The sequence below is a fragment of the Pezoporus occidentalis genome, unplaced genomic scaffold (genome assembly GCF_034315485.1).
Source record: "Pezoporus occidentalis ecotype Australia unplaced genomic scaffold, CSIRO_AGI_Poc_V1 ctg296, whole genome shotgun sequence".
Taxonomy (NCBI): domain Eukaryota; kingdom Metazoa; phylum Chordata; class Aves; order Psittaciformes; family Psittacidae; genus Pezoporus; species Pezoporus occidentalis.
The window spans coordinates 430,821-455,692 of record NW_026914896.1 but is presented as its reverse complement, the minus strand read 5'-3'; the positions used below and the strand labels follow the sequence as shown (position 1 = coordinate 455,692).

At 51.7% G+C, this 24,872-nt stretch overlaps 6 protein-coding genes across 17 annotated transcripts in view; 1 reads left to right on the top strand and 5 right to left on the bottom strand.

Annotated features, from left to right (window-relative positions):
* The window catches only part of UBAP2 (ubiquitin associated protein 2), a 112,241-nt gene that overhangs the window by 86,339 nt on the left and 1,030 nt on the right, over window positions 1-24,872 (top strand). For 11 of the 12 annotated variants that reach the window (XM_062626645.1, XM_062626644.1, XM_062626650.1 and 8 more), the window contains 6 exons: window positions 18,610-18,688; window positions 20,140-20,354; window positions 21,720-21,819; window positions 21,901-22,008; window positions 23,463-23,530; window positions 24,415-24,606. In XM_062626645.1, the coding sequence (XP_062482629.1) occupies window positions 18,610-18,688; window positions 20,140-20,354; window positions 21,720-21,819; window positions 21,901-22,008; window positions 23,463-23,530; window positions 24,415-24,606 (762 nt within the window). The remainder of the gene's footprint in view (window positions 1-18,609; window positions 18,689-20,139; window positions 20,355-21,719; window positions 21,820-21,900; window positions 22,009-23,462; window positions 23,531-24,414; window positions 24,607-24,872) is intronic. The other variant, XM_062626643.1, reaches the window with a different exon arrangement.
* LOC134167734 (interferon-like) lies at window positions 1,953-2,813 on the bottom strand. The gene has a single exon (XM_062626668.1). The coding sequence runs from the start codon at window positions 2,593-2,595 to the stop codon at window positions 2,020-2,022; it is 576 nt and encodes a 191-aa protein (XP_062482652.1). The 5' UTR covers window positions 2,596-2,813; the 3' UTR covers window positions 1,953-2,019.
* LOC134167733 (interferon-like) lies at window positions 4,813-5,673 on the bottom strand. Its single transcript, XM_062626667.1, has one exon. The coding sequence runs from the start codon at window positions 5,453-5,455 to the stop codon at window positions 4,880-4,882; it is 576 nt and encodes a 191-aa protein (XP_062482651.1). The 5' UTR covers window positions 5,456-5,673; the 3' UTR covers window positions 4,813-4,879.
* On the bottom strand, window positions 7,675-8,535 carry LOC134167718 (interferon-like). The gene has a single exon (XM_062626638.1). The coding sequence runs from the start codon at window positions 8,315-8,317 to the stop codon at window positions 7,742-7,744; it is 576 nt and encodes a 191-aa protein (XP_062482622.1). The 5' UTR covers window positions 8,318-8,535; the 3' UTR covers window positions 7,675-7,741.
* On the bottom strand, window positions 10,536-11,396 carry LOC134167717 (interferon-like). Its single transcript, XM_062626637.1, has one exon. The coding sequence runs from the start codon at window positions 11,176-11,178 to the stop codon at window positions 10,603-10,605; it is 576 nt and encodes a 191-aa protein (XP_062482621.1). The 5' UTR covers window positions 11,179-11,396; the 3' UTR covers window positions 10,536-10,602.
* LOC134167732 (interferon-like) lies at window positions 13,986-14,768 on the bottom strand. Its single transcript, XM_062626666.1, has one exon. It carries the CDS (start codon window positions 14,727-14,729, stop codon window positions 13,986-13,988), a length of 744 nt encoding a protein of 247 aa, XP_062482650.1. The 5' UTR covers window positions 14,730-14,768.

Below are 24,872 nucleotides of genomic sequence, written 5' to 3'. Positions count from 1 at the left end.
GGGTTGGTGCCGGTTATGGCGGCAGGGGTTTTGATGTAGCGGTTCGTGGAGGCGGGAAAGCTCAGGGGCAGCCACGTGTGGGGCGCTTGTGCTGCTGGTGAGTTTTTTGTGGTTTCTGCTTTTCCTCTTTGTCCCTGTCTCTTTGCAGTTGTGTTGTGCTGGATTTCCCTTCCTGCCCAATTCCCTTTTCCTTTTGTTGGGCTGTAGTAGTGGTTGTGGGGTTTTGGTTTTGGTACTGTTTTGTGTGTGGTGACATCATTGTATTCAGTGATGACATCATTGCTTATTCTCTTTTGGGGTAAATTGTGCCATTTCTTTGTTTCTCTCCGATTTTGTTTTTTATCACTGGTTGTGCATCATTTCTATCTTCTGTAAAATGTTTTTTTTCAGTGATCTCTTTTTTTCTGGAGGTCCTGTGTGGCTTCTTGTGCTGAAGATTGGTATCAGAGGTGGTTGTTGGTGGCCTTGTGAGTTGAAATGTCTTTTGTGCTCAAAGGCCCTTGCTTGAGGGATGGGGTGGCTAGGAGTGCTCTGGGTAACCTGTGACATTGTCTCACCGCCGTCGTGGTGAAGAATCACTGGAGGTGGAAAAGAGGGCAATCCAACCGGGAGATCAAAAAGGACCATTGTCACTGTATGCAGAGGTAGAACGAGGAAGGCGCAGGTGCACTTGGAACTGAGCCTTGCGAAAGACGTCAGTACAAGAAGAAGGGCTTCTTCGTGTATATCAGCAGGGAAAGGAAGGTAAGAGATGAAGGCCAGAGAAAGTAAGCTTTCAGCCCCTGGTTGCAGAGAGTTGACTTATGGATAGGCTGGACAGGCTCAACGCCCATAAACCCCTGGGCCCTGAGGGGATGTCGCCAAAGGTGCTGAGGGAGCTGGCAGATGTTGTTCTGCTGCCTTCCTCATCCTTGGATACGCGTGGAGAATGGGAGAGGTGTCCAAGGAGTGAAGGAAGGCCAATGTCACTCCATCATCAGAAAGGGAAAGGAAGAGGACGCGGGAAACCGTTAGCCGGTCGTTCTGATCTCCATCCCTGGAAAGGTGATGGAATAGGTCCTTCGGGTGGTCAGAACCAAGGATGTTAAAGGAAAGAAGTCCCTGAGGAGTGGTCAGCATGGGTTCACCAAGGGTAGATCTTGCTTGGCCAAACTCAGAGCCTTTTACAATGACAGGGCAAGATGGGTTTACAAGGGGAGAGCAGTGCATGTTATCAGCCTTTACTTATGGAATCATAGAATCATGAGGGTTGGAAAGGACCTTAAGATCATCTGGTTCCAAGCCCCCTGCTGTGGGCAGGGACACCTTACGCTAAATCATATCACTTCCGCAAGCCTTTTGGCAATGCCTCCAATAAAACCCTCGTAGGTGAGGTCAGGAAGCGTAGGTTAAATGAACGGACAGCGAGATGGGCTGAGGACTGTCTGAATGGCAGAGCTGAGAGCACTGTGATCAACAGAGTAGAATACAATTGGAGGCCTGCAGTCGGTGGTGGTTGTCGGGGACCAAAACGGGGTCTGGTCTAATTCAACTTTTTAATCAGTGCAGTGAGTGAAGGGCTAAAGTGACACCTCAGCAAGTTTGTGGCTGATGAGAAACTGGTGGCAGTGGCTGATGCATCTGAAGGCTGTGCTGGCATTCAGTAGTATCTGCACAGGCTGGAGAACTGGGCAGACAAAAACCTACAGAGGTTTCAGAGGGCAAGTTAAGGGCACTGCATCTTGAGCTTCACCACAGACCAAGCAGAGGTTGGTGCGCTTGTGAGAAGAGACGCAGTGGCGGGTTTCGTCAAGAGGTCTTTATTTGGTGTGAATAAATAGGTGAATAAATAGGTGGCATCGTGTGCCAATAAATAGAGCAGGGGTGTCGGGGAGCAGCGCGGGCGCAGGAGAGGCGCGGGGTCAGGGCGTCTCTTGCCGCGGCTGTGTCGGAGGGTGCTGTAGGCCCGAGGCGGGTGCGCGCGGGCGCTGCCCCGGTGTTGCTGGTGTCGGGGCGGTGCGGGAGCGTGGGGTCGCTGGGCTAATTGGGCACGGTGCGGGTGAGGTTGTGCAGGTGCTGGAAGCAGAGGCGAGCTTCGAGGCGGACGTGGTCCCAGGCGCAGGCGCTGTGGTTGTGGGTGCGCAGGAAGTCCTGGATGTGTCGGAAGTATTTGTTGACGGTGAGCAGCGGGCTGCGAGGCCCTTGTCCCGGGAAGAGCGTGGCGTTGTCCGTCAGGCAGTGCTGGAGGCGCTGGATGCGGTGCTGGAGGCTGTTGAGGAGCTGGTGGCGTGGCTCGTTGTGCCAGTGCTGGGGGGTGCTGGGGCTGCTGAGGGTGTGGAAGAGGTGCTGGAGGATGCGGAGGGCGGTGGCGGCGGCTTGCTGCGGGTGGCTGATGTGCAGGAGGGTGTCGGGGAAGAGGGGCGCCTGCTGGTGTTGGCAGGGCGGTGTGGGGCTGGGAGCCATGGCCTGGAGGAGCTGGAGGCTGCGCCAGGGGAAGGTGTCATCGCGGGCAGGCCGGTGGTGGCAGGCGAGGCCGGTGGCGAGAGCCGTCAAGAGGAGCAGGAGCGCCGGGGCGCCGCAGCCCAGGCGGGGCTGTGGGGTTGCGGGCGTAGGCATGGTGGGGCTGTGGGTGCTGGCTGGGGGGTGCTGGGCAGGAGCGTGCCGCGTCTCGGTGGTGGTGCGGGTGGGCGCTGTGCTGGGGGTTCTGCCGGGTGGCAGCTTTATGTGGTGCCACCGCGGCTTCCCCTTCCTCGCTTTCCGCTTGCGGCCGCTTGCCGGTTGTGGTTTCCATTTTGGGCTGGGGTCCGTGCTGCTCCTGGGGAAGAGCCTTTTCTGGGGTGTCTGTGGGTGGGGAAGTCCTTGGCCGTGCTTTGTGGTTGTGTTTGGGTTGGTGCCGGTTATGGCGGCAGGGGTTTTGATGTAGCGGTTCGTGGAGGCGGGAAAGCTCAGGGGCAGCCACGTGTGGGGCGCTTGTGCTGCTGGTGAGTTTTTTGTGGTTTCTGCTTTTCCTCTTTGTCCCTGTCTCTTTGCAGTTGTGTTGTGCTGGATTTCCCTTCCTGCCAATTCCCTTTTCCTTTTGTTGGGCTGTAGTAGTGGTTGTGGGGTTTTGGTTTTGGTACTGTTTTGTGTGTGGTGACATCATTGTATTCAGTGATGACATCATTGCTTATTCTCTTTTGGGGTAAATTGTGCCATTTCTTTGTTTCTCTCCGATTTTGTTTTTTATCACTGGTTGTGCATCATTTCTATCTTCTGTAAAATGTTTTTTTTCAGTGATCTCTTTTTTTCTGGAGGTCCTGTGTGGCTTCTTGTGCTGAAGATTGGTATCAGAGGTGGTTGTTGGTGGCCTTGTGAGTTGAAATGTCTTTTGTGCTCAAAGGCCCTTGCTTGAGGGATGGGGTGGCTAGGAGTGCTCTGGGTAACCTGTGACATTGTCTCACCGCCGTCGTGGTGAAGAATCACTGGAGGTGGAAAAGAGGGCAATCCAACCGGGAGATCAAAAAGGACCATTGTCACTGTATGCAGAGGTAGAACGAGGAAGGCGCAGGTGCACTTGGAACTGAGCCTTGCGAAAGACGTCAGTACAAGAAGAAGGGCTTCTTCGTGTATATCAGCAGGGAAAGGAAGGTAAGAGATGAAGGCCAGAGAAAGTAAGCTTTCAGCCCCTGGTTGCAGAGAGTTGACTTATGGATAGGCTGGACAGGCTCAACGCCCATAAACCCCTGGGCCCTGAGGGGATGTCGCCAAAGGTGCTGAGGGAGCTGGCAGATGTTGTTCTGCTGCCTTCCTCATCCTTGGATACGCGTGGAGAATGGGAGAGGTGTCCAAGGAGTGAAGGAAGGCCAATGTCACTCCATCATCAGAAAGGGAAAGGAAGAGGACGCGGGAAACCGTTAGCCGGTCGTTCTGATCTCCATCCCTGGAAAGGTGATGGAATAGGTCCTTCGGGTGGTCAGAACCAAGGATGTTAAAGGAAAGAAGTCCCTGAGGAGTGGTCAGCATGGGTTCACCAAGGGTAGATCTTGCTTGGCCAAACTCAGAGCCTTTTACAATGACAGGGCAAGATGGGTTTACAAGGGGAGAGCAGTGCATGTTATCAGCCTTTACTTATGGAATCATAGAATCATGAGGGTTGGAAAGGACCTTAAGATCATCTGGTTCCAAGCCCCCTGCTGTGGGCAGGGACACCTTACGCTAAATCATATCACTTCCGCAAGCCTTTTGGCAATGCCTCCAATAAAACCCTCGTAGGTGAGGTCAGGAAGCGTAGGTTAAATGAACGGACAGCGAGATGGGCTGAGGACTGTCTGAATGGCAGAGCTGAGAGCACTGTGATCAACAGAGTAGAATACAATTGGAGGCCTGCAGTCGGTGGTGGTTGTCGGGGACCAAAACGGGGTCTGGTCTAATTCAACTTTTTAATCAGTGCAGTGAGTGAAGGGCTAAAGTGACACCTCAGCAAGTTTGTGGCTGATGAGAAACTGGTGGCAGTGGCTGATGCATCTGAAGGCTGTGCTGGCATTCAGTAGTATCTGCACAGGCTGGAGAACTGGGCAGACAAAAACCTACAGAGGTTTCAGAGGGCAAGTTAAGGGCACTGCATCTTGAGCTTCACCACAGACCAAGCAGAGGTTGGTGCGCTTGTGAGAAGAGACGCAGTGGCGGGTTTCGTCAAGAGGTCTTTATTTGGTGTGAATAAATAGGTGAATAAATAGGTGGCATCGTGTGCCAATAAATAGAGCAGGGGTGTCGGGGAGCAGCGGGCGCAGGAGAGGCGCGGGGTCAGGGCGTCTCTTGCCGCGGCTGTGTCGGAGGGTGCTGTAGGCCCGAGGCGGGTGCGCGCGGGCGCTGCCCCGGTGTTGCTGGTGTCGGGGCGGTGCGGGAGCGTGGGGTCGCTGGGCTAATTGGGCACGGTGCGGGTGAGGTTGTGCAGGTGCTGGAAGCAGAGGCGAGCTTCGAGGCGGACGTGGTCCCAGGCGCAGGCGCTGTGGTTGTGGGTGCGCAGGAAGTCCTGGATGTGTCGGAAGTATTTGTTGACGGTGAGCAGCGGGCTGCGAGGCCCTTGTCCCGGGAAGAGCGTGGCGTTGTCCGTCAGGCAGTGCTGGAGGCGCTGGATGCGGTGCTGGAGGCTGTTGAGGAGCTGGTGGCGTGGCTCGTTGTGCCAGTGCTGGGGGGTGCTGGGGCTGCTGAGGGTGTGGAAGAGGTGCTGGAGGATGCGGAGGGCGGTGGCGGCGGCTTGCTGCGGGTGGCTGATGTGCAGGAGGGTGTCGGGGAAGAGGGGCGCCTGCTGGTGTTGGCAGGGCGGTGTGGGGCTGGGAGCCATGGCCTGGAGGAGCTGGAGGCTGCGCCAGGGGAAGGTGTCATCGCGGGCAGGCCGGTGGTGGCAGGCGAGGCCGGTGGCGAGAGCCGTCAAGAGGAGCAGGAGCGCCGGGGCGCCGCAGCCCAGGCGGGGCTGTGGGGTTGCGGGCGTAGGCATGGTGGGGCTGTGGGTGCTGGCTGGGGGGTGCTGGGCAGGAGCGTGCCGCGTCTCGGTGGTGGTGCGGGTGGGCGCTGTGCTGGGGGTTCTGCCGGGTGGCAGCTTTATGTGGTGCCACCGCGGCTTCCCCTTCCTCGCTTTCCGCTTGCGGCCGCTTGCCGGTTGTGGTTTCCATTTTGGGCTGGGGTCCGTGCTGCTCCTGGGGAAGAGCCTTTTCTGGGGTGTCTGTGGGTGGGGAAGTCCTTGGCCGTGCTTTGTGGTTGTGTTTGGGTTGGTGCCGGTTATGGCGGCAGGGGTTTTGATGTAGCGGTTCGTGGAGGCGGGAAAGCTCAGGGGCAGCCACGTGTGGGGCGCTTGTGCTGCTGGTGAGTTTTTTGTGGTTTCTGCTTTTCCTCTTTGTCCCTGTCTCTTTGCAGTTGTGTTGTGCTGGATTTCCCTTCCTGCCCAATTCCCTTTTCCTTTTGTTGGGCTGTAGTAGTGGTTGTGGGGTTTTGGTTTTGGTACTGTTTTGTGTGTGGTGACATCATTGTATTCAGTGATGACATCATTGCTTATTCTCTTTTGGGGTAAATTGTGCCATTTCTTTGTTTCTCTCCGATTTTGTTTTTTATCACTGGTTGTGCATCATTTCTATCTTCTGTAAAATGTTTTTTTTTCAGTGATCTCTTTTTTTCTGGAGGTCCTGTGTGGCTTCTTGTGCTGAAGATTGGTATCAGAGGTGGTTGTTGGTGGCCTTGTGAGTTGAAATGTCTTTTGTGCTCAAAGGCCCTTGCTTGAGGGATGGGGTGGCTAGGAGTGCTCTGGGTAACCTGTGACATTGTCTCACCGCCGTCGTGGTGAAGAATCACTGGAGGTGGAAAAGAGGGCAATCCAACCGGGAGATCAAAAAGGACCATTGTCACTGTATGCAGAGGTAGAACGAGGAAGGCGCAGGTGCACTTGGAACTGAGCCTTGCGAAAGACGTCAGTACAAGAAGAAGGGCTTCTTCGTGTATATCAGCAGGGAAAGGAAGGTAAGAGATGAAGGCCAGAGAAAGTAAGCTTTCAGCCCCTGGTTGCAGAGAGTTGACTTATGGATAGGCTGGACAGGCTCAACGCCCATAAACCCCTGGGCCCTGAGGGGATGTCGCCAAAGGTGCTGAGGGAGCTGGCAGATGTTGTTCTGCTGCCTTCCTCATCCTTGGATACGCGTGGAGAATGGGAGAGGTGTCCAAGGAGTGAAGGAAGGCCAATGTCACTCCATCATCAGAAAGGGAAAGGAAGAGGACGCGGGAAACCGTTAGCCGGTCGTTCTGATCTCCATCCCTGGAAAGGTGATGGAATAGGTCCTTCGGGTGGTCAGAACCAAGGATGTTAAAGGAAAGAAGTCCCTGAGGAGTGGTCAGCATGGGTTCACCAAGGGTAGATCTTGCTTGGCCAAACTCAGAGCCTTTTACAATGACAGGGCAAGATGGGTTTACAAGGGGAGAGCAGTGCATGTTATCAGCCTTTACTTATGGAATCATAGAATCATGAGGGTTGGAAAGGACCTTAAGATCATCTGGTTCCAAGCCCCCTGCTGTGGGCAGGGACACCTTACGCTTATTCATATCACTTCCGCAAGCCTTTTGGCAATGCCTCCAATAAAACCCTCGTAGGTGAGGTCAGGAAGCGTAGGTTAAATGAACGGACAGCGAGATGGGCTGAGGACTGTCTGAATGGCAGAGCTGAGAGCACTGTGATCAACAGAGTAGAATACAATTGGAGGCCTGCAGTCGGTGGTGGTTGTCGGGGACCAAAACGGGGTCTGGTCTAATTCAACTTTTTAATCAGTGCAGTGAGTGAAGGGCTAAAGTGACACCTCAGCAAGTTTGTGGCTGATGAGAAACTGGTGGCAGTGGCTGATGCATCTGAAGGCTGTGCTGGCATTCAGTAGTATCTGCACAGGCTGGAGAACTGGGCAGACAAAAACCTACAGAGGTTTCAGAGGGCAAGTTAAGGGCACTGCATCTTGAGCTTCACCACAGACCAAGCAGAGGTTGGTGCGCTTGTGAGAAGAGACGCAGTGGCGGGTTTCGTCAAGAGGTCTTTATTTGGTGTGAATAAATAGGTGAATAAATAGGTGGCATCGTGTGCCAATAAATAGAGCAGGGGTGTCGGGGAGCAGCGGGCGCAGGAGAGGCGCGGGGTCAGGGCGTCTCTTGCCGCGGCTGTGTCGGAGGGTGCTGTAGGCCCGAGGCGGGTGCGCGCGGGCGCTGCCCCGGTGTTGCTGGTGTCGGGGCGGTGCGGGAGCGTGGGGTCGCTGGGCTAATTGGGCACGGTGCGGGTGAGGTTGTGCAGGTGCTGGAAGCAGAGGCGAGCTTCGAGGCGGACGTGGTCCCAGGCGCAGGCGCTGTGGTTGTGGGTGCGCAGGAAGTCCTGGATGTGTCGGAAGTATTTGTTGACGGTGAGCAGCGGGCTGCGAGGCCCTTGTCCCGGGAAGAGCGTGGCGTTGTCCGTCAGGCAGTGCTGGAGGCGCTGGATGCGGTGCTGGAGGCTGTTGAGGAGCTGGTGGCGTGGCTCGTTGTGCCAGTGCTGGGGGGTGCTGGGGCTGCTGAGGGTGTGGAAGAGGTGCTGGAGGATGCGGAGGGCGGTGGCGGCGGCTTGCTGCGGGTGGCTGATGTGCAGGAGGGTGTCGGGGAAGAGGGGCGCCTGCTGGTGTTGGCAGGGCGGTGTGGGGCTGGGAGCCATGGCCTGGAGGAGCTGGAGGCTGCGCCAGGGGAAGGTGTCATCGCGGGCAGGCCGGTGGTGGCAGGCGAGGCCGGTGGCGAGAGCCGTCAAGAGGAGCAGGAGCGCCGGGGCGCCGCAGCCCAGGCGGGGCTGTGGGGTTGCGGGCGTAGGCATGGTGGGGCTGTGGGTGCTGGCTGGGGGGTGCTGGGCAGGAGCGTGCCGCGTCTCGGTGGTGGTGCGGGTGGGCGCTGTGCTGGGGGTTCTGCCGGGTGGCAGCTTTATGTGGTGCCACCGCGGCTTCCCCTTCCTCGCTTTCCGCTTGCGGCCGCTTGCCGGTTGTGGTTTCCATTTTGGGCTGGGGTCCGTGCTGCTCCTGGGGAAGAGCCTTTTCTGGGGTGTCTGTGGGTGGGGAAGTCCTTGGCCGTGCTTTGTGGTTGTGTTTGGGTTGGTGCCGGTTATGGCGGCAGGGGTTTTGATGTAGCGGTTCGTGGAGGCGGGAAAGCTCAGGGGCAGCCACGTGTGGGGCGCTTGTGCTGCTGGTGAGTTTTTTGTGGTTTCTGCTTTTCCTCTTTGTCCCTGTCTCTTTGCAGTTGTGTTGTGCTGGATTTCCCTTCCTGCCCAATTCCCTTTTCCTTTTGTTGGGCTGTAGTAGTGGTTGTGGGGTTTTGGTTTTGGTACTGTTTTGTGTGTGGTGACATCATTGTATTCAGTGATGACATCATTGCTTATTCTCTTTTGGGGTAAATTGTGCCATTTCTTTGTTTCTCTCCGATTTTGTTTTTTATCACTGGTTGTGCATCATTTCTATCTTCTGTAAAATGTTTTTTTTCAGTGATCTCTTTTTTTCTGGAGGTCCTGTGTGGCTTCTTGTGCTGAAGATTGGTATCAGAGGTGGTTGTTGGTGGCCTTGTGAGTTGAAATGTCTTTTGTGCTCAAAGGCCCTTGCTTGAGGGATGGGGTGGCTAGGAGTGCTCTGGGTAACCTGTGACATTGTCTCACCGCCGTCGTGGTGAAGAATCACTGGAGGTGGAAAAGAGGGCAATCCAACCGGGAGATCAAAAAGGACCATTGTCACTGTATGCAGAGGTAGAACGAGGAAGGCGCAGGTGCACTTGGAACTGAGCCTTGCGAAAGACGTCAGTACAAGAAGAAGGGCTTCTTCGTGTATATCAGCAGGGAAAGGAAGGTAAGAGATGAAGGCCAGAGAAAGTAAGCTTTCAGCCCCTGGTTGCAGAGAGTTGACTTATGGATAGGCTGGACAGGCTCAACGCCCATAAACCCCTGGGCCCTGAGGGGATGTCGCCAAAGGTGCTGAGGGAGCTGGCAGATGTTGTTCTGCTGCCTTCCTCATCCTTGGATACGCGTGGAGAATGGGAGAGGTGTCCAAGGAGTGAAGGAAGGCCAATGTCACTCCATCATCAGAAAGGGAAAGGAAGAGGACGCGGGAAACCGTTAGCCGGTCGTTCTGATCTCCATCCCTGGAAAGGTGATGGAATAGGTCCTTCGGGTGGTCAGAACCAAGGATGTTAAAGGAAAGAAGTCCCTGAGGAGTGGTCAGCATGGATTCACCAAGGGTAGATCTTGCTTGGCCAAACTCAGAGCCTTTTACAATGACAGGGCAAGATGGGTTTACAAGGGGAGAGCAGTGCATGTTATCAGCCTTTACTTATGGAATCATAGAATCATGAGGGTTGGAAAGGACCTTAAGATCATCTGGTTCCAAGCCCCCTGCTGTGGGCAGGGACACCTTACGCTAAATCATATCACTTCCGCAAGCCTTTTGGCAATGCCTCCAATAAAACCCTCGTAGGTGAGGTCAGGAAGCGTAGGTTAAATGAACGGACAGCGAGATGGGCTGAGGACTGTCTGAATGGCAGAGCTGAGAGCACTGTGATCAACAGAGTAGAATACAATTGGAGGCCTGCAGTCGGTGGTGGTTGTCGGGGACCAAAACGGGGTCTGGTCTAATTCAACTTTTTAATCAGTGCAGTGAGTGAAGGGCTAAAGTGGCACCTCAGCAAGTTTGTGGCTGATGAGAAACTGGTGGCAGTGGCTGATGCATCTGAAGGCTGTGCTGGCATTCAGTAGTATCTGCACAGGCTGGAGAACTGGGCAGACAAAAACCTACAGAGGTTTCAGAGGGCAAGTTAAGGGCACTGCATCTTGAGCTTCACCACAGACCAAGCAGAGGTTGGTGCGCTTGTGAGAAGAGACGCAGTGGCGGGTTTCGTCAAGAGGTCTTTATTTGGTGTGAATAAATAGGTGAATAAATAGGTGGCATCGTGTGCCAATAAATAGAGCAGGGGTGTCGGGGAGCAGCGGGCGCAGGAGAGGCGCGGGGTCAGGGCGTCTCTTGCCGCGGCTGTGTCGGAGGGTGCTGTAGGCCCGAGGCGGGTGCGCGCGGGCGCTGCCCCGGTGTTGCTGGTGTCGGGGCGGTGCGGGAGCGTGGGGTCGCTGGGCTAATTGGGCACGGTGCGGGTGAGGTTGTGCAGGTGCTGGAAGCAGAGGCGAGCTTCGAGGCGGACGTGGTCCCAGGCGCAGGCGCTGTGGTTGTGGGTGCGCAGGAAGTCCTGGATGTGTCGGAAGTATTTGTTGACGGTGAGCAGCGGGCTGCGAGGCCCTTGTCCCGGGAAGAGCGTGGCGTTGTCCGTCAGGCAGTGCTGGAGGCGCTGGATGCGGTGCTGGAGGCTGTTGAGGAGCTGGTGGCGTGGCTCGTTGTGCCAGTGCTGGGGGGTGCTGGGGCTGCTGAGGGTGTGGAAGAGGTGCTGGAGGATGCGGAGGGCGGTGGCGGCGGCTTGCTGCGGGTGGCTGATGTGCAGGAGGGTGTCGGGGAAGAGGGGCGCCTGCTGGTGTTGGCAGGGCGGTGTGGGGCTGGGAGCCATGGCCTGGAGGAGCTGGAGGCTGCGCCAGGGGAAGGTGTCATCGCGGGCAGGCCGGTGGTGGCAGGCGAGGCCGGTGGCGAGAGCCGTCAAGAGGAGCAGGAGCGCCGGGGCGCCGCAGCCCAGGCGGGGCTGTGGGGTTGCGGGCGTAGGCATGGTGGGGCTGTGGGTGCTGGCTGGGGGGTGCTGGGCAGGAGCGTGCCGCGTCTCGGTGGTGGTGCGGGTGGGCGCTGTGCTGGGGGTTCTGCCGGGTGGCAGCTTTATGTGGTGCCACCGCGGCTTCCCCTTCCTCGCTTTCCGCTTGCGGCCGCTTGCCGGTTGTGGTTTCCATTTTGGGCTGGGGTCCGTGCTGCTCCTGGGGAAGAGCCTTTTCTGGGGTGTCTGTGGGTGGGGAAGTCCTTGGCCGTGCTTTGTGGTTGTGTTTGGGTTGGTGCCGGTTATGGCGGCAGGGGTTTTGATGTAGCGGTTCGTGGAGGCGGGAAAGCTCAGGGGCAGCCACGTGTGGGGCGCTTGTGCTGCTGGTGAGTTTTTTGTGGTTTCTGCTTTTCCTCTTTGTCCCTGTCTCTTTGCAGTTGTTTTTTGCTGGATTTCCCTTCCTGCCCAAGTCCCTTTTTCTTCTGTTGGGTTTTAGTAGTGTTTGTGGTGTTTTGCTTTTGGTATATTATCATCTTTGTTTTCATTTGATTTTTTTTTTTGTTAGTTGTTATTTGTTAAATGATGTGTTTTTTTATCATTGTATGATCTTCGTCTGTTCAGATGTCCTTTCTGGAAACGGTTCTCAATTCATCACTTGAGTCCTGTTACTGTATTGATGAAGCTTCTATAATGCCTTTGCTTCGTTTTGCCTATTTGAAAGACCTGGTTTTGGGGGACTAGCACTCTTTTCTTAACAGTTGTTTTTTTAACAATTGTGAAGATTCAGCCAGGAATAGATTCATTTATATTCTGGTTTTGCGTGTTTTGAGGAATTTTTTTTTGAGCACTGTGTCTTTTTGTGGTGTGGAGCAAAATGCTCTCTACAGACAAGATTTTCTCCCGAAATGTCTAGGTTTTCTTCATGATTTGCATTTGTATTATGTGATCCCTGTTACTACTGCAGCTTCTCAGTTTCTGTTTTTGTTTTTATCTCTCTCTGTGCATCATGTCTTTTTGTTGGTTTATTTTTATTCCAGTGGTGTATTTTTCTCTGGAGGGTCCTTAGTGCATCCTTGTTCTGAGGAGAGGTCTTATCAGAGGAGGTTGCTGTTGGGTTTTCCAGTGATGCTTTTGCGTATATCTCCAGGAATGGCCATCTCGCAACTTTCCTGATCTCTTTTCTCATGTTCATAGAATCGCAGAATGTTTAGGTTTGAAAGGGACCTTAAAGCTCCTCCAGCTCCAACCCCAACATCTTCCACTGGAGCAGCTTGCTCCAAGCCCCTGTGTCCAACCTGGCCTTGAACACTGGCAGGGATTTGACAGCCATAGCTTCCTTGGGTAACCTGTGCCAGGGTCCCAGCACTCTCATAGTGAAGAATTTCGTCCTCATGTCTAATCTCAGTCTCCTCACTCTCAGTTTAAAGCCATTCGCCTTCATCCCTAAAGGCCTTAGTAAAAATCCCATCTCCAGGTTTCTTGTAGCACCTTTAGGCACTGGAAGCTGCTCCAAGGTCTCCTTGGAGCCTTCTCTTCTCCAGGCTGAGCAAGCCCAGCTCTCTCAGCCTGGCTCCAGAGCAGAGCTGCTCCAGCTCTCAGAGAATTTCCATGGCCTCCTCTGGACTCGCTCAAGCAGCTCCATTCCCCTCTTGTGTCGTTGCCCCAGACCTGGATGCAAGACAGCAGGGGGTTGTCACGAGAGCAGAGCAAAGGGGCAAGATCCCCTCCCTTGACCTGCTGGTCATGTTCCTTTTGATGCAGCGCAGCATATAGGGTTTGTTACTGGGCTGTAAGCACACGCTCCCCATGTTGAGCATGTTGGTCATATTGTGCTTCTCATCAACCAACACCCCCAAGTCTTTTTCCTCAGGGCTGCTCTCAATCTATTCTCTGCCAAGCTTGTATTTATGCTTTTGTGGGGGGTTTGCAGTGCTGGTATGCTGTTCCTTGTCAAAATGTCACAGGCTTTGGTGGGTCCCCTCCATGCCTTTTTCAGGTGCATCTTGTTCGTGTTACTCTGCTTGGTGCACCTAGCAGTACTTAGGCATTGCTGTGGGGTGGTTTGTGATAGGGTCGTTGTTGGGAAGAGACTATCATGTTTTAGTAGGGGGAAAGGGTTGGGAAGGAAGAAGGTGGGTGATGGGAGAGGAGGTGCACGCAGGGCAGGCATCATGTCATCTGGGCAAGCATGTGCTCCCAGGGTCTGGCATCAGCAGGAGATGCCTATGGGCTTGAAGGACCATGGTGGGTCACTGAAAGTAGGTTGCTGTTTGGAGCCTTTGGCCAGGGCAGGAGGTACTGGGGGGCTGGGCTGCAGGAGGGAGACTCATCCCTGCCTGGCTGGAGATTCCCTGTCTTTGCTTATCAGGTACATGCATGATGACCACCTCTTTTTCCTTCTTTTTTGTTTTTACAAAAAATCTTTATTTGCAAGAAGGACAAAAATAAATAAATAAATAACCCATGGTCAGCTAAATAAATATATAAATAAGAGTTCTTTCATTTTTGCAAGAGTCTCTCATTGTCCATGGGGACCTCCCCCTCCATCAGTGGAGGTCACAGCCTGGATAGTCTGGATATCTCCATAGGTAATAAATATCACCCCTCTCCCATCCCCTCGTCCATAGGCATGCAGCACAGCAATCCCCTCCTGCCTCGCCAGCAGTATGAGCAGTGCGGCTGTCCCACAGCCCAGCTTTAGCCTCAATGTGGTCATGCCCATCCTGCCTGGAGGAGCTCTGGCAACCCAGATCAATCCCAGCCCATGGCCACCGACGTTGGCTGAGGACAGGCATTTGGTGCCGGGGTTGGCAGAGCGTGGGAGCAAATCAGCTTTTCATTCGCCGGAAGAGTTTGTCCAAGTGTTGGAACAAGGAGTGAGCTTCGAGGCGAACGTGGTCCCAGGCGCAGGCGCTGTAGCTGTGGGCATGGAGGTAGCCATTGATGCCATGGATGTATTTGTTGATCATGAGCAGCAGGTTGTGGGGTCCTCGGCTTCGAAAGCGTCTGACATTGCCTGACAGGCAGTGCTCCAGGTGGTGGATGTAATGATTGAGGCTGCTGAGGAGCTGGTGGCGTGGCTCGTTGTGCCAGTGCTGGGGGGTGCTGCGGCTGCTGAGGGTGTGGAAGAGGTGCTGGAGGATGCGGAGGGCGGTGGCGGCGGCTTGCTGCGGGTGGCTGATGTGCAGGAGGGTGTCGGGGAAGAGGGGCGCCTGCTGGTGTTGGCAGGGCGGTGTGGGGCTGGGAGCCATGGCCTGGAGGAGCTGGAGGCTGCGCCAGGGGAAGGTGTCATCGCGGGCAGGCCGGTGGTGGCAGGCGAGGCCGGTGGCGAGAGCCGTCAAGAGGAGCAGGAGCGCCGGGGCGCCGCAGCCCAGGCGGGGCTGTGGGGTTGCGGGCGTAGGCATGGTGGGGCTGTGGGTGCTGGCTGGGGGGTGCTGGGCAGGAGCGTGCCGCGTCTCGGTGGTGGTGCTGGTTGGCACTGTGCTGGGGGTTCTGCCAGGTGGCAGCTTTATATATGGCACCACTTTCCATTCATCATCACCATTCTCTAGACAGGATTTCCCTAGTTCCATTTTCAGTTTTGCTTTCTGTTTAGTTTTTCCTTAGGGCTTTTTTTTTTTTGTACTTGTCAAAAGTCTGAGCAGGGGTTTGCCCTGCTCTAAGGAAGGGAAGGGGGAGCTGGTTCTTTCCCATGAATGTTGTTGGGGTGCAGAGGGGTCCCAAGCTGCTGTGCTGTTATGGTTCAGCAGGGGACATGAAAATGTGGATTTTGGGTTGCCTTCAGGATTTCCTTTTTGTCTGTTTTGTTCATTATCCTTCTTTGCTTTTATTTTCAAGTCTCTCTGCCTATCCATATCAATTTCTCTTATTTCATTTTTTTTCTATTTGTTTGTATGAGTTAATACAGGTTTTCCTTTTTTTATTGGAAATATTTTTAATGTGTCAGTCTACTTTCTCTTTTTTTTTTTTTTCCTTTTCCTTTCTGTTTCCTTTTCCTTTCACTATTACATCTACAGCCTTGCTGCGGAGGAGTTTCTCCTCTCTGCAAATATCTCACAGAATATTTCTGTGGTCATCTGTCAGTTTCAGTTTTTACATTTCCCAGTCTATTTCTCTTCAGCATGTTGATATTTACAAACAAATGCATAAATGCTATTTTTCAGCTATTCATGTAGTGGTTGTGATTTCTAGATGGGGGGGGGGGGGGGGGATTATTACATTTTGAATTTACTGTAGAAATTAGACAACATTAGATGTTGCAGGAGCAGGTGGGAATATTTGTCAGGTGGTTTTCCCCCACCTGAGGGACAGTGGAAATAGTTGCAATCCTTAGACCCTGTTCTCACGAGGGTTTGGTTATATTTTGTCCAGTTTATATAGGCAAAGAATGCTAGTGTGTCATTTCCAGTTCATATCACAGAATCATAGAATGGTTTGGGTTGGAAAGTTCCTCAAGATCATCTGGTTCCAACCCCCTGCCACAGCCAGGGATGTCTCACACTAGACCATGTTGCCCCAAGGCTCTGTCCAACCTGGCCTGGAACACTGCCAGGGATGGGGCATTTACCACTTCTTCGGGCAACCTGTGCCTGTGCCTCACCACCCTCACAGTAAAGAACTTCTTCCTTATATCTAACTTGAACTTTGCCTGTTTAAGTTTAAACCCATCACCCCTTGTCTATAGCTACAGTCCCTGATGAAGAGTCCCTCTCCACTGAATCCTGCTCAGATGTATTCTCACATTCTGTTTTTGTTGACTTTTTCCTTGGAATGAAATGGGAGTGGTGCTTTAAGACTTCTAATGTTAATTTGGTTGTACTTTATTGAATGTTTTTTGCCAGAGTTGATTAGGTGGAATTACCTGGCAATGAAAGGATGATGAAATATGGCACTGTTTCAAGTTACAGAAAGCACCTGTAATACTTAGTCTTTGTTGGAATATTTCGTTCAGTGATGGAGGATAGGGTGTAGGAAATGGAGGTGAGGCACAGAAATACAGAAAGGTGGAAGGTGCTGTCAACTGTGAGAGAGCATTTGAGGTGCCAGGGAATTTGTAGAGGCAGGTATGAAGGAAGAGAATATTCTTCCTTGGGTTGGGGCAATCCCAAGCACAAATACAAGGTGGGTGGAGAATGGATTGAGAGCAGCCTGAGGAGAAGGACCTGGGAGTGTTGAATGACAAGAAGCTCCACATGACTGGGCAGTGTGCGCTTGCAGCTCAGAAACCAGCAGCATGCTGGGCTGCATCAAAAGGAGCATGACCAGCAGGTCGAAGGATGTGATTCTGCCCCTTTACTGTGCTCTTGTGAGACCTCACTTGGAATACTAGGTGCCGTTCTGGGGCCCCCATCACAAGAGGGGCATATACCTGCTTGAGCAAGTCCAGATGAGGCCATGGAGATTCTCTGAGGGCTGGAGCAGCTCTGCGCTGGAGACAGGCTGAGAGAGCTGGGCTGGTTCAGCCTGGAAAAGAGAAGGCTCCAGGGAGACCTTAGAGCAGCTCCAGTGCCTAAAGGCACTATACAAGAAACCTAGAGTCAGCTTTTTACAAAGGCATGTAGTGACAGGACAAGGGGGAATGGCCTTAACCTGACAGAGAAGAGATTGAGATTAGACATGAGGAAGAAATTCTTCACTATGAGAGTGGTGGGATCCTGGCACAGGTTGCCCAGAGAAGCTGTGGCTGCCCCATCCCTGGCAGTGTTCCAGGCCAGGCTGGATGTGGCTTGGAGCAACCTGGTCTAGTGGAAGGTGTCCCTGCATGTGGCAGGGGATTGGAACTGGATGAGCTTTAAGGTCCTTTACAACCCAAACCATTCTGTGATTTTCAGTGTTGGAGATGTGTGGAAATGGTTATATCTCAACGTATCAGAGGTGATGAGGAGTAAACAGTAAGAATTAAAAGGAAAAATGCATAGTAGAGTACTAGCCCCGTAGCAAAGGGCTAACTTTTCTCTTTTTCTCCCAAATTGAGGCAAAATGCCACTTCATTTTTGCTGACATGTGCTGTGATCTTGGAGTGCAGGCTTTCTAGGGTAAGCCTGTCTTACTTTCCTGTAGAAGACCTAGAAGAATGATCTAAGGCAGTGGTCTGCACCTTTTTTGATTGCACACCCCATCAGTTATAAATTTCTGAGCACTCATCCCCAATATATTTTTATTTCTGAATTACATACATATGATACTGTGCTAATCTGACTGTTATAAAGCATACACAAAAATAAAAGTTAAAAAAGGATTTAAGGTTAAACAAGCACTATTTTTTTTCATTACGTTGTTTTATTTTACTAACGGTACCAAACACAATTTCTTCATGCACCCCAATGGATTGTCTTGCACATCCCACTTTGGAGAGTTCTTGTTGTGGTTTAAACCCAGCTGGTAACTCAAAACCATGCAGCCACTCGCTCACTGCCCCCCTTCCTCCCCCCGCTCCCAGAGGGATGGGGAGGAGAATCAAAAGAATGTAACCACAGGCTGAGATAAGAGCAGTCCAGTAACTAAGGTATAACACAAACCACTACTGCTACCACCAATAATGATAATGATAAGGGAAATAACAAGGGAATACAACTGCTCACCACACACTGACCTATACCCAGCCCGACCTGAGCAGTGATCTGGCCCTTCTGGGTAACTGCCCCCTGGTTTATATACGGGGCATGATGTGCTGTGGTATGGAATACCCCTTTGGCTAGTTTGGGTCAGGTGTCCTGTCTCTGCTTCCTCCCAGCTTCCCCTCTTCCCTGGCAGAGCATGAGGCTCAGAAAGTCCTTGGTCAGAGTAAACATTACTGAGCAGCAACTAAAACCATCGGTGTTATCAGCATTGTTCTCAGGCTGAAAGTCAAAACCACAGCACTGCACCAGCTACTAAGAAGGAAAAAATGACTGCTACTGCTGAACCCAGGACAGTTCTCCTGAAACATAGTTTAAATAAATTTCCCAGTCACCTGGTAGTAACTCTTTTTACTATTTTCCTCTTTTTTTTTTTTTTTTTTTGGCTTGTTTTCAAATGTTTGTACTGTTTTCCAGCTGATTTTTTCGCTTTTAGAAAATAGGGTATGGCACAAGGGTCAAACCTTTAGGCTACATCCCAGGTCTTTGGCTCCTGATGGTCTGTTGTTCTTCCAGGTACTGGAAGAGTCTTCTCACTGGAATGTAACAGCTCAGAGCTGAGGGTTGGGAGGGAGAAGTGTGTGGTTGTTGTCTTTAGCTTACTGTTAAGGATGAAGTATTTGTTACACAATGCTAAAAACATCAGAAAGTAGGTTTATTTTGAAGTTGAGGATGCAGGTTAATCTAAAGCTCTGCTGTAAGCGATAAGGTCACCTTCTGCTCAAACCTCTGTCTTGACAAACCTCTTTCTTACAATTACAATGCAGGATTCATAAGAGCTGTCCATCTTTGATATGGTTTCAACTATTAATAAGCGATGTTGTCTCTTTCCAAGGATTACTATGGAATTACATTCCCTGCTCCAGCAACCTTGACAGGCAGAGATGGGAGCCTTGCTAACAATCCATACTCAGGTGAGTGCTGTTTAAAGATGAGGATGGTAAGTGAGATGTGCTGGTTTCTAGATGCAGGTCATCCTGCCATTGGTGAAAGAGCAGTTGTTTTTGCCTATTGTAAGCAGTTAAAACCGTCAGTCCAAACTAGACAAACAGAAGTGAGCATCTCCCTCTCAACCCTGACATTGATGTTTCTTCATGGGTTTGGTCAGCAATTCATATGTGACTTATGGGAATGAGCTGGATAGCCTTTGAGAACAAGCGTAGAATTGTTATGAGTGTAAACGCTGTGCCATCTGGTGCCCTTCCTGAGCACATACAGGTGCTTGAAAGATATTCCATAGCTTAATCATTCTTCTCAAAATTCAACTGGCTTGCCTTCCTTTTTTTGGCACTGGAATAGACTCTTCTCAGCAGCAACCCATGCTTCGTTGCTGCTATTTTAGCGCTGTTATGTTCCCATGTAGCAGGCTGTCCCTCACCCTCTCCAAATCTAAGGGATTTCATTCGCAAAAGCATGTGGTTTTAAGAAGCCCTTACTCATTCCTTCTCTTGCTCCTCTTACTGGTGTGCAGAGATGACATTAGTGCCATCCAGGATTTTCATCCCATGGTTTTCATCTACTGCGACCAGATTGCAACTTATAAGTGTAGTTATACATAGTACAGTTCCTATATTGACAGTGTTAAGTGTTGTCATACTTGTTGGTAACCAACAAAAAGGAGTACTGGCTAAGAATGAGATAATGTGATTGATGTATGTAACCTCCCTAAAAGAGATGTGGGCGTGCTGTTCTGTAGGCTGCCAGAAAATGCAGGTGTTCAAGAGTTTTCTGCTTCATAATCACTTCTCTCAGGAGTCTGCTTTTGGGTTTTTAACCGAATTTCCCTTCCTACTTCTTCAATAAGGTGGCCCACGATGCAAGCCTTGCTTTCCTGGCCTTCAGCTACTGTCTCCAGAACTTTGGTGGTGTGAGGAACCAGACATCTTAACTAGTCATGCTTGACAAATAAACAGACATTGACAAAAATATACCCATCACTGCCTGTAAATTCTAACTTGCTTTCAGCCCATGAAGCCTAGCTAATCAATTTAACCTCCAGGAAAGTCACACTTTAACCCAACAACCATTTGCCTTTTGGCTATTTACCATACTTCCTGCTTTTAGCATGTTTTATTGCAATGATCTGATAGCAGTGAGTCTGCTCAGACCATGTGAGATAGGTAAGTATTGGTTATCTCCACTTTATCAGTGGATTAGCCACAGCACAGAGTTCAGTGCCGCAAATAGGCAATGTCCTTGTGGCCGTCAGAAAGAGAGACCAGGAGAGTGCTTCCCCTGAACAACTGCTGGCTTTCAAGTGTAGGATGTGCTCTATTCTTTAGTGGTCTGCTTGTATTCAGAGGAGTGAGTCCTCCACTTTCGGAGTAGCTTGGATAGCTTTTCTGATCAGTTCCTTCTTTTGCAGGTGACGTAACGAAATTTGGCCGTGGGGATTCTGCCTCCCCTGCTCCGGCGACCACGCTTGCCCAGCCACAGCAGAACCAGACACAGACTCACCACACGACTCAGCAGCCCTTCCTCAACCCGACCCTGCCCCCAGGGTACAGCTACACTGGGTTACCTTACTATGCTGGTGTGCCCGGTGTACCCAGTGCATTCCAGTATGGGCCAACCATGTTTGTAAGTGTGACAGCCTAAGCTGTAACCCTCGTTTCGTGCCTCTCTGGTTTTGCTCTCTCCAGCCCAAACTGTCTACATCCTGGAATCATAGTTTGTGTGAGAAGGGACCTTTGAAGATCATTTGATCCAGCTGCCCAGCAATGAGCAGGGACATCTTCACTAGATCAGGTTACTCAAAGCCCTGCCTCATCTGGCCTTGAACACTGCCAGGGATGGGGCAGCCACAGCTTTGCTGGGCAACCTGTGCCAGTGCCTCACCACCCTTGTCATAAAAAATACCTTCCTTATGTCCAATTTAAACCTCCTTTTTTTCAGTTTAAAACCATTGCCCTTTGTCCTGTCAGTACAGGACCTGGTAGAAAATTTTTCTCCATCTTTCCTATAAGCCCCCTTTAAGTATTGAAGGGTCTCAATAAGTTATCCCCAGAGCCTTCTCTTCTCCAGGCTGAACAACCCTAGCTCTCTCAGCCTGTCTTCATAGCAGAGGTTCACCAGCCCTCTGAGCATTTTTGTGGCCCTTCTCTAGACCTGCTTTGATAGTTCCATCTCTCTCTCTTGTACTGGAGACCCTAGAAGTGCATCCAGTACTCAGGTGGATTCTCATGAAAATGGTATGTAGCATTATCTTCCCCAGCCTTCCAGGCATCTCCAAAAACATGCAAGCTTGAGAAACCAGTTTCCGTCCCTTCCACAGGAGAGCAGGAAATTTAAAATGCAGAACTCACGGACTCTTGCACAGGTTACTGCAAATAGCAGAAGTTACAGCTCATTGACTCGGTGATCCTGAAAGCTCTTACCAGTCTCTGGAGAGTCCAAAGGAGACCCAAAGCTCCAGTTAGCTTGGAGTGCCTAGGAAATCCTTTCAAGGTCAGAGGGGACCCCATTAAGTCAGAGCACTGTACTGGTAGTTTCAGTGGAAGAAGGTTATTTGGGAAAAGGTGATGTTCCAGGCAGGAAGACTAGGTGATTCTGGTTTTGGGCCCTGTAGGACAGTGCCTTATGAAACCGCCTCAGGCAGGAATTGTTGTTTTGTTTGGTTCTGGGGGGAGGGCACTGTGGTTGCTGCTTCATGTGTTTGTGGGTAAGAATTTGCTGTTTACCTTAAGAGTATGAAAGAAATAAGCAGCCTGGTGTGAGATATGGTTACACTGCAGTCAGAGGGATGGCTCTAGCTTGTACTAATCCACTATAGATAGTTACTTCTGGAAGCATAAGTGCCAGGTCCCATGGCATCCCAGTGCTCCCAGCTCCATATTAAATTTTCCAGGAGGTGGAGGTGCCTTCCCCACTAGATGGCAGAGGCAGCTTGTGTTTTTTGTGCTGTTCCTCAGGTGACAGGGCTTTTTGTTCCCTTCCTCTGTCCAGGTACCTCCAGCATCTGCAAAACAGCATGGAGTCAACCTGAACACCGCGTCGACTCCTTTCCAGCAAGCGAGTGGCTATGGGCAGCATGGCTATGGGGCAGGTATGCTTACCACTGCGCCTCTCACGTGGGTGCCTGCCCAGCTGCTTGCACACTAACACCTTGTCTTGTACACACCGGCAGGCTATGATGACTTAACGCAGGGAACGGCAGCTGGAGATTACAGCAAAGGAGGCTACAGTGGGTCATCTCAAGCACAAAACAAATCTGCTGGCACTGGACCTGGGAAAGGTAACACATGAGACTTGAGATTGATCTTCAGTGTGACTTAGCAGGGCCGATTCCCAGTGCTGTGCCGTCAACACAGCAGCCAGCTCTAAACAGGGTCATGATCCAAGCTGTTTCTCCATCTCCCGTATACAAAATGCTTTTTTAATGGCCCAGTTGTTCCTTCTAAACCTCGTGGCTGAACTTTGTGTAAGGATCTGTGTGGCTGATGTGCAGCTTTGTCCTCTATTATACACGGGAGACATGGTGAACTGTTTCCACTGCGAAAGTTTACTTTGCTGAAGAATAGTGGTCCTGCAGCAGTGCTGTGCTTTGGAAGCCTAAGCAGCTGGATGCTGCTGCTGAAATGGTCCTCTGCCAAATGAAGACTAGATTTTGAGTTTCTTGGTAGGCACCTAAGACAGCTGTGTGTTAGGGGCAATCAGGGCAGTTCACACATCTGGGCTGTTGTTTCAGCTGCTGTGCATACACCCTGTTAACTCATTGCATTGTATCATGCCTGGAAATGTTTCCTTTCTGACTGTAAAGGCTGAAGAATTTATACAGCTTACGTGAAAGCTTTATTCTGCACACGCTGGTTGGACCTGAGAAATGTTTACTGAACTGCTTAGCACTAACTAGTTCATCTCTGGGCTTAAGCAAATACCAAGCATTTGCTGTGCATTTGAAACACCAACTGGACTGTCTTCAGCCAATGATCACACTCTCCTCTGTGGAGGAGCAATCCAAAAAGGAGCCCCCTTTTCCTGAGAAGGGGCCAACCTTAGAGCAGTGCAGGCCCTCCAAGTCCAGTCCTCTGATTCACTGGCCAAAGGAACCACTGGTTTTATTCTGATCCAAGTGGAATAATTGGAGACAGTCTTTATAAGACTGTGAATACATGCCTGGTTTGAGAGCCACCTTGCTGGTAAGTGCGTGTTTCTGAGCCTGTTGTGGCAGCAGCTGGTCCTGGTGGAAGCCAGCCTGGATCAGAAGGGTATTGCAGACCTCACCCTTCTGCAGGATGTGAAAGGACAAAGGACTCAAATGTGTAGCAGTTGCTGAGTCTCACTGCTCAGCATACTACTGGAAAGCTCTTGAATGCTGCAGTAGAGCCAAATGCATCCCTCATTCTAGGGGAAAGTTGGCTTTTTGTGAGTTTATATGAGTGTTTGTTGCAGCCACCTGCTGCCTGCGAAGTGCTTTGAACCCAAGCAGTGACTACTGGACTGTGATTTATCCCAGTGGGTTGGGTTCCCACTCTGCAGCAGGAGTGAGGAGCCAAGCCTTTTCTTCTGTTCCCATATGAGGTCAGAGAGCAGAAGGGTCCCCCAGGGCTGGGCAGCAGCAGCAGCAGCATGGTGCATGGAGTAAAGGTGCACCTGCTGTGACCACCAGAGGTGCCAGCAGCAAAGCATTGGCTCGTGCTGGGTGTGTTTGACTTTCTCATTGTTGGTGGCTTGTTTCTTGTTTTCCAGGTGTTTCAGTGACCTCAAGTAACACAGGTGTGCCTGATATCAGTGGCTCAGTCTATAACAAGACTCAGGTGAGCAACGGTGTGCTCTCCTCCCGCATGGCCTGAGCCCAGGCTCATGGTCCCCTCCTGTTCACAGGATTTCAGGGTCAGCAGGCCATGGCATTTCTGGTTCTGTTTGCTGTTGGAGTGGAGTCTCACCTTCTGTCCCACTGTTTCTGCCCTGTCAGCTCCTGACAGCAGCTGCTGGCACATAAGTCATAGAATCACAGAATGATTTGGGTTGGAAAGGACCTTAAGATCATCTAGTTCCCGCCCCACTGCCATGCACAGCACTACCTCAAACACCCGAGGGCCCTTGCGCCATGACATCCTGTGGCCATACACAGCATGCAGCTTCCCAGGGAAGGCAGGAAGGGCTTTGACAAAGTGTGGTGGGCTTATGTCCAGCTCCTGTTTTCTCCTGTCTGCACCTTCAGCCAGGGTAATTAGCGTCTGGATGTGAACCATGCTTACAAATAAGAAGCCATCTCTCAGCTACATGCTTACCAGGGGCCAGGGAAGGAAAATCTTACTGCAAGTTGTTCTTGCATTTTTGTTGGGCTGCTGTGGTAGGTCAGGGCTGAGCCCCTGTGATGTGTGAAGGACTGATTTCAGGCAGCTGCTGCCATCCTGTGTCCCACTGAGTGAGAAGAGGTTGATGAAAAAAGGAACACAATAGCTGTGGAAATAGAAATAAAATACTGGAGACATTAGTGCAGAAGTATGGGTGAGAACAGGAGCTGAAACTCCTGAATTACTCCGCCTAAGTGCTTGCAAGTATTTAATGTAACTTGGCTTGCTCATGGGGTTGGTGAAAGGTTAAGGTGATGTGTTTGGGCTGTTCTTTTCTTACCTGGACACTGTGGGGCTGCTCATACCAGTCTCTGACACTGTTCCCGTCGCCTCCCGTGCAGACATTTGACAAGCAGGGATTCCATGCTGGCACACCACCTCCTTTCAGCCTGCCCTCTGCTCTTGGATCGACTGGGCCCCTGAACCCTGGTGCTGCCCCGGGTTATGCTCCAGCCCCGTTTCTCCATATCCTCCCTGCACATCAGCAGCCTCATTCCCAGTTGCTGCATCACCATCTTCAGCAAGACGGGCAGGTGAGTTTGACCCTTCTTGCTTCTACAGCATGCTTGAGGACAGATTGCTCTCCCCACATCCCAGGAGGGCTTAGTGGGGGTTGGCTTCCCTCTGAATCCTTGCTTTGCTCATTGGGAAAAGGGAATGACAGTGATTGCATATTGACAAACTTGATGCTGTTGACCAGGTTGGAGAGGGAGCCTCATGAAGCTGAGCTAGGGGAACTTCATGTCCTTACCCTAAAGAAGGACAGTGTGATCCTGGACTGCATTAGGGAAAGCATTGC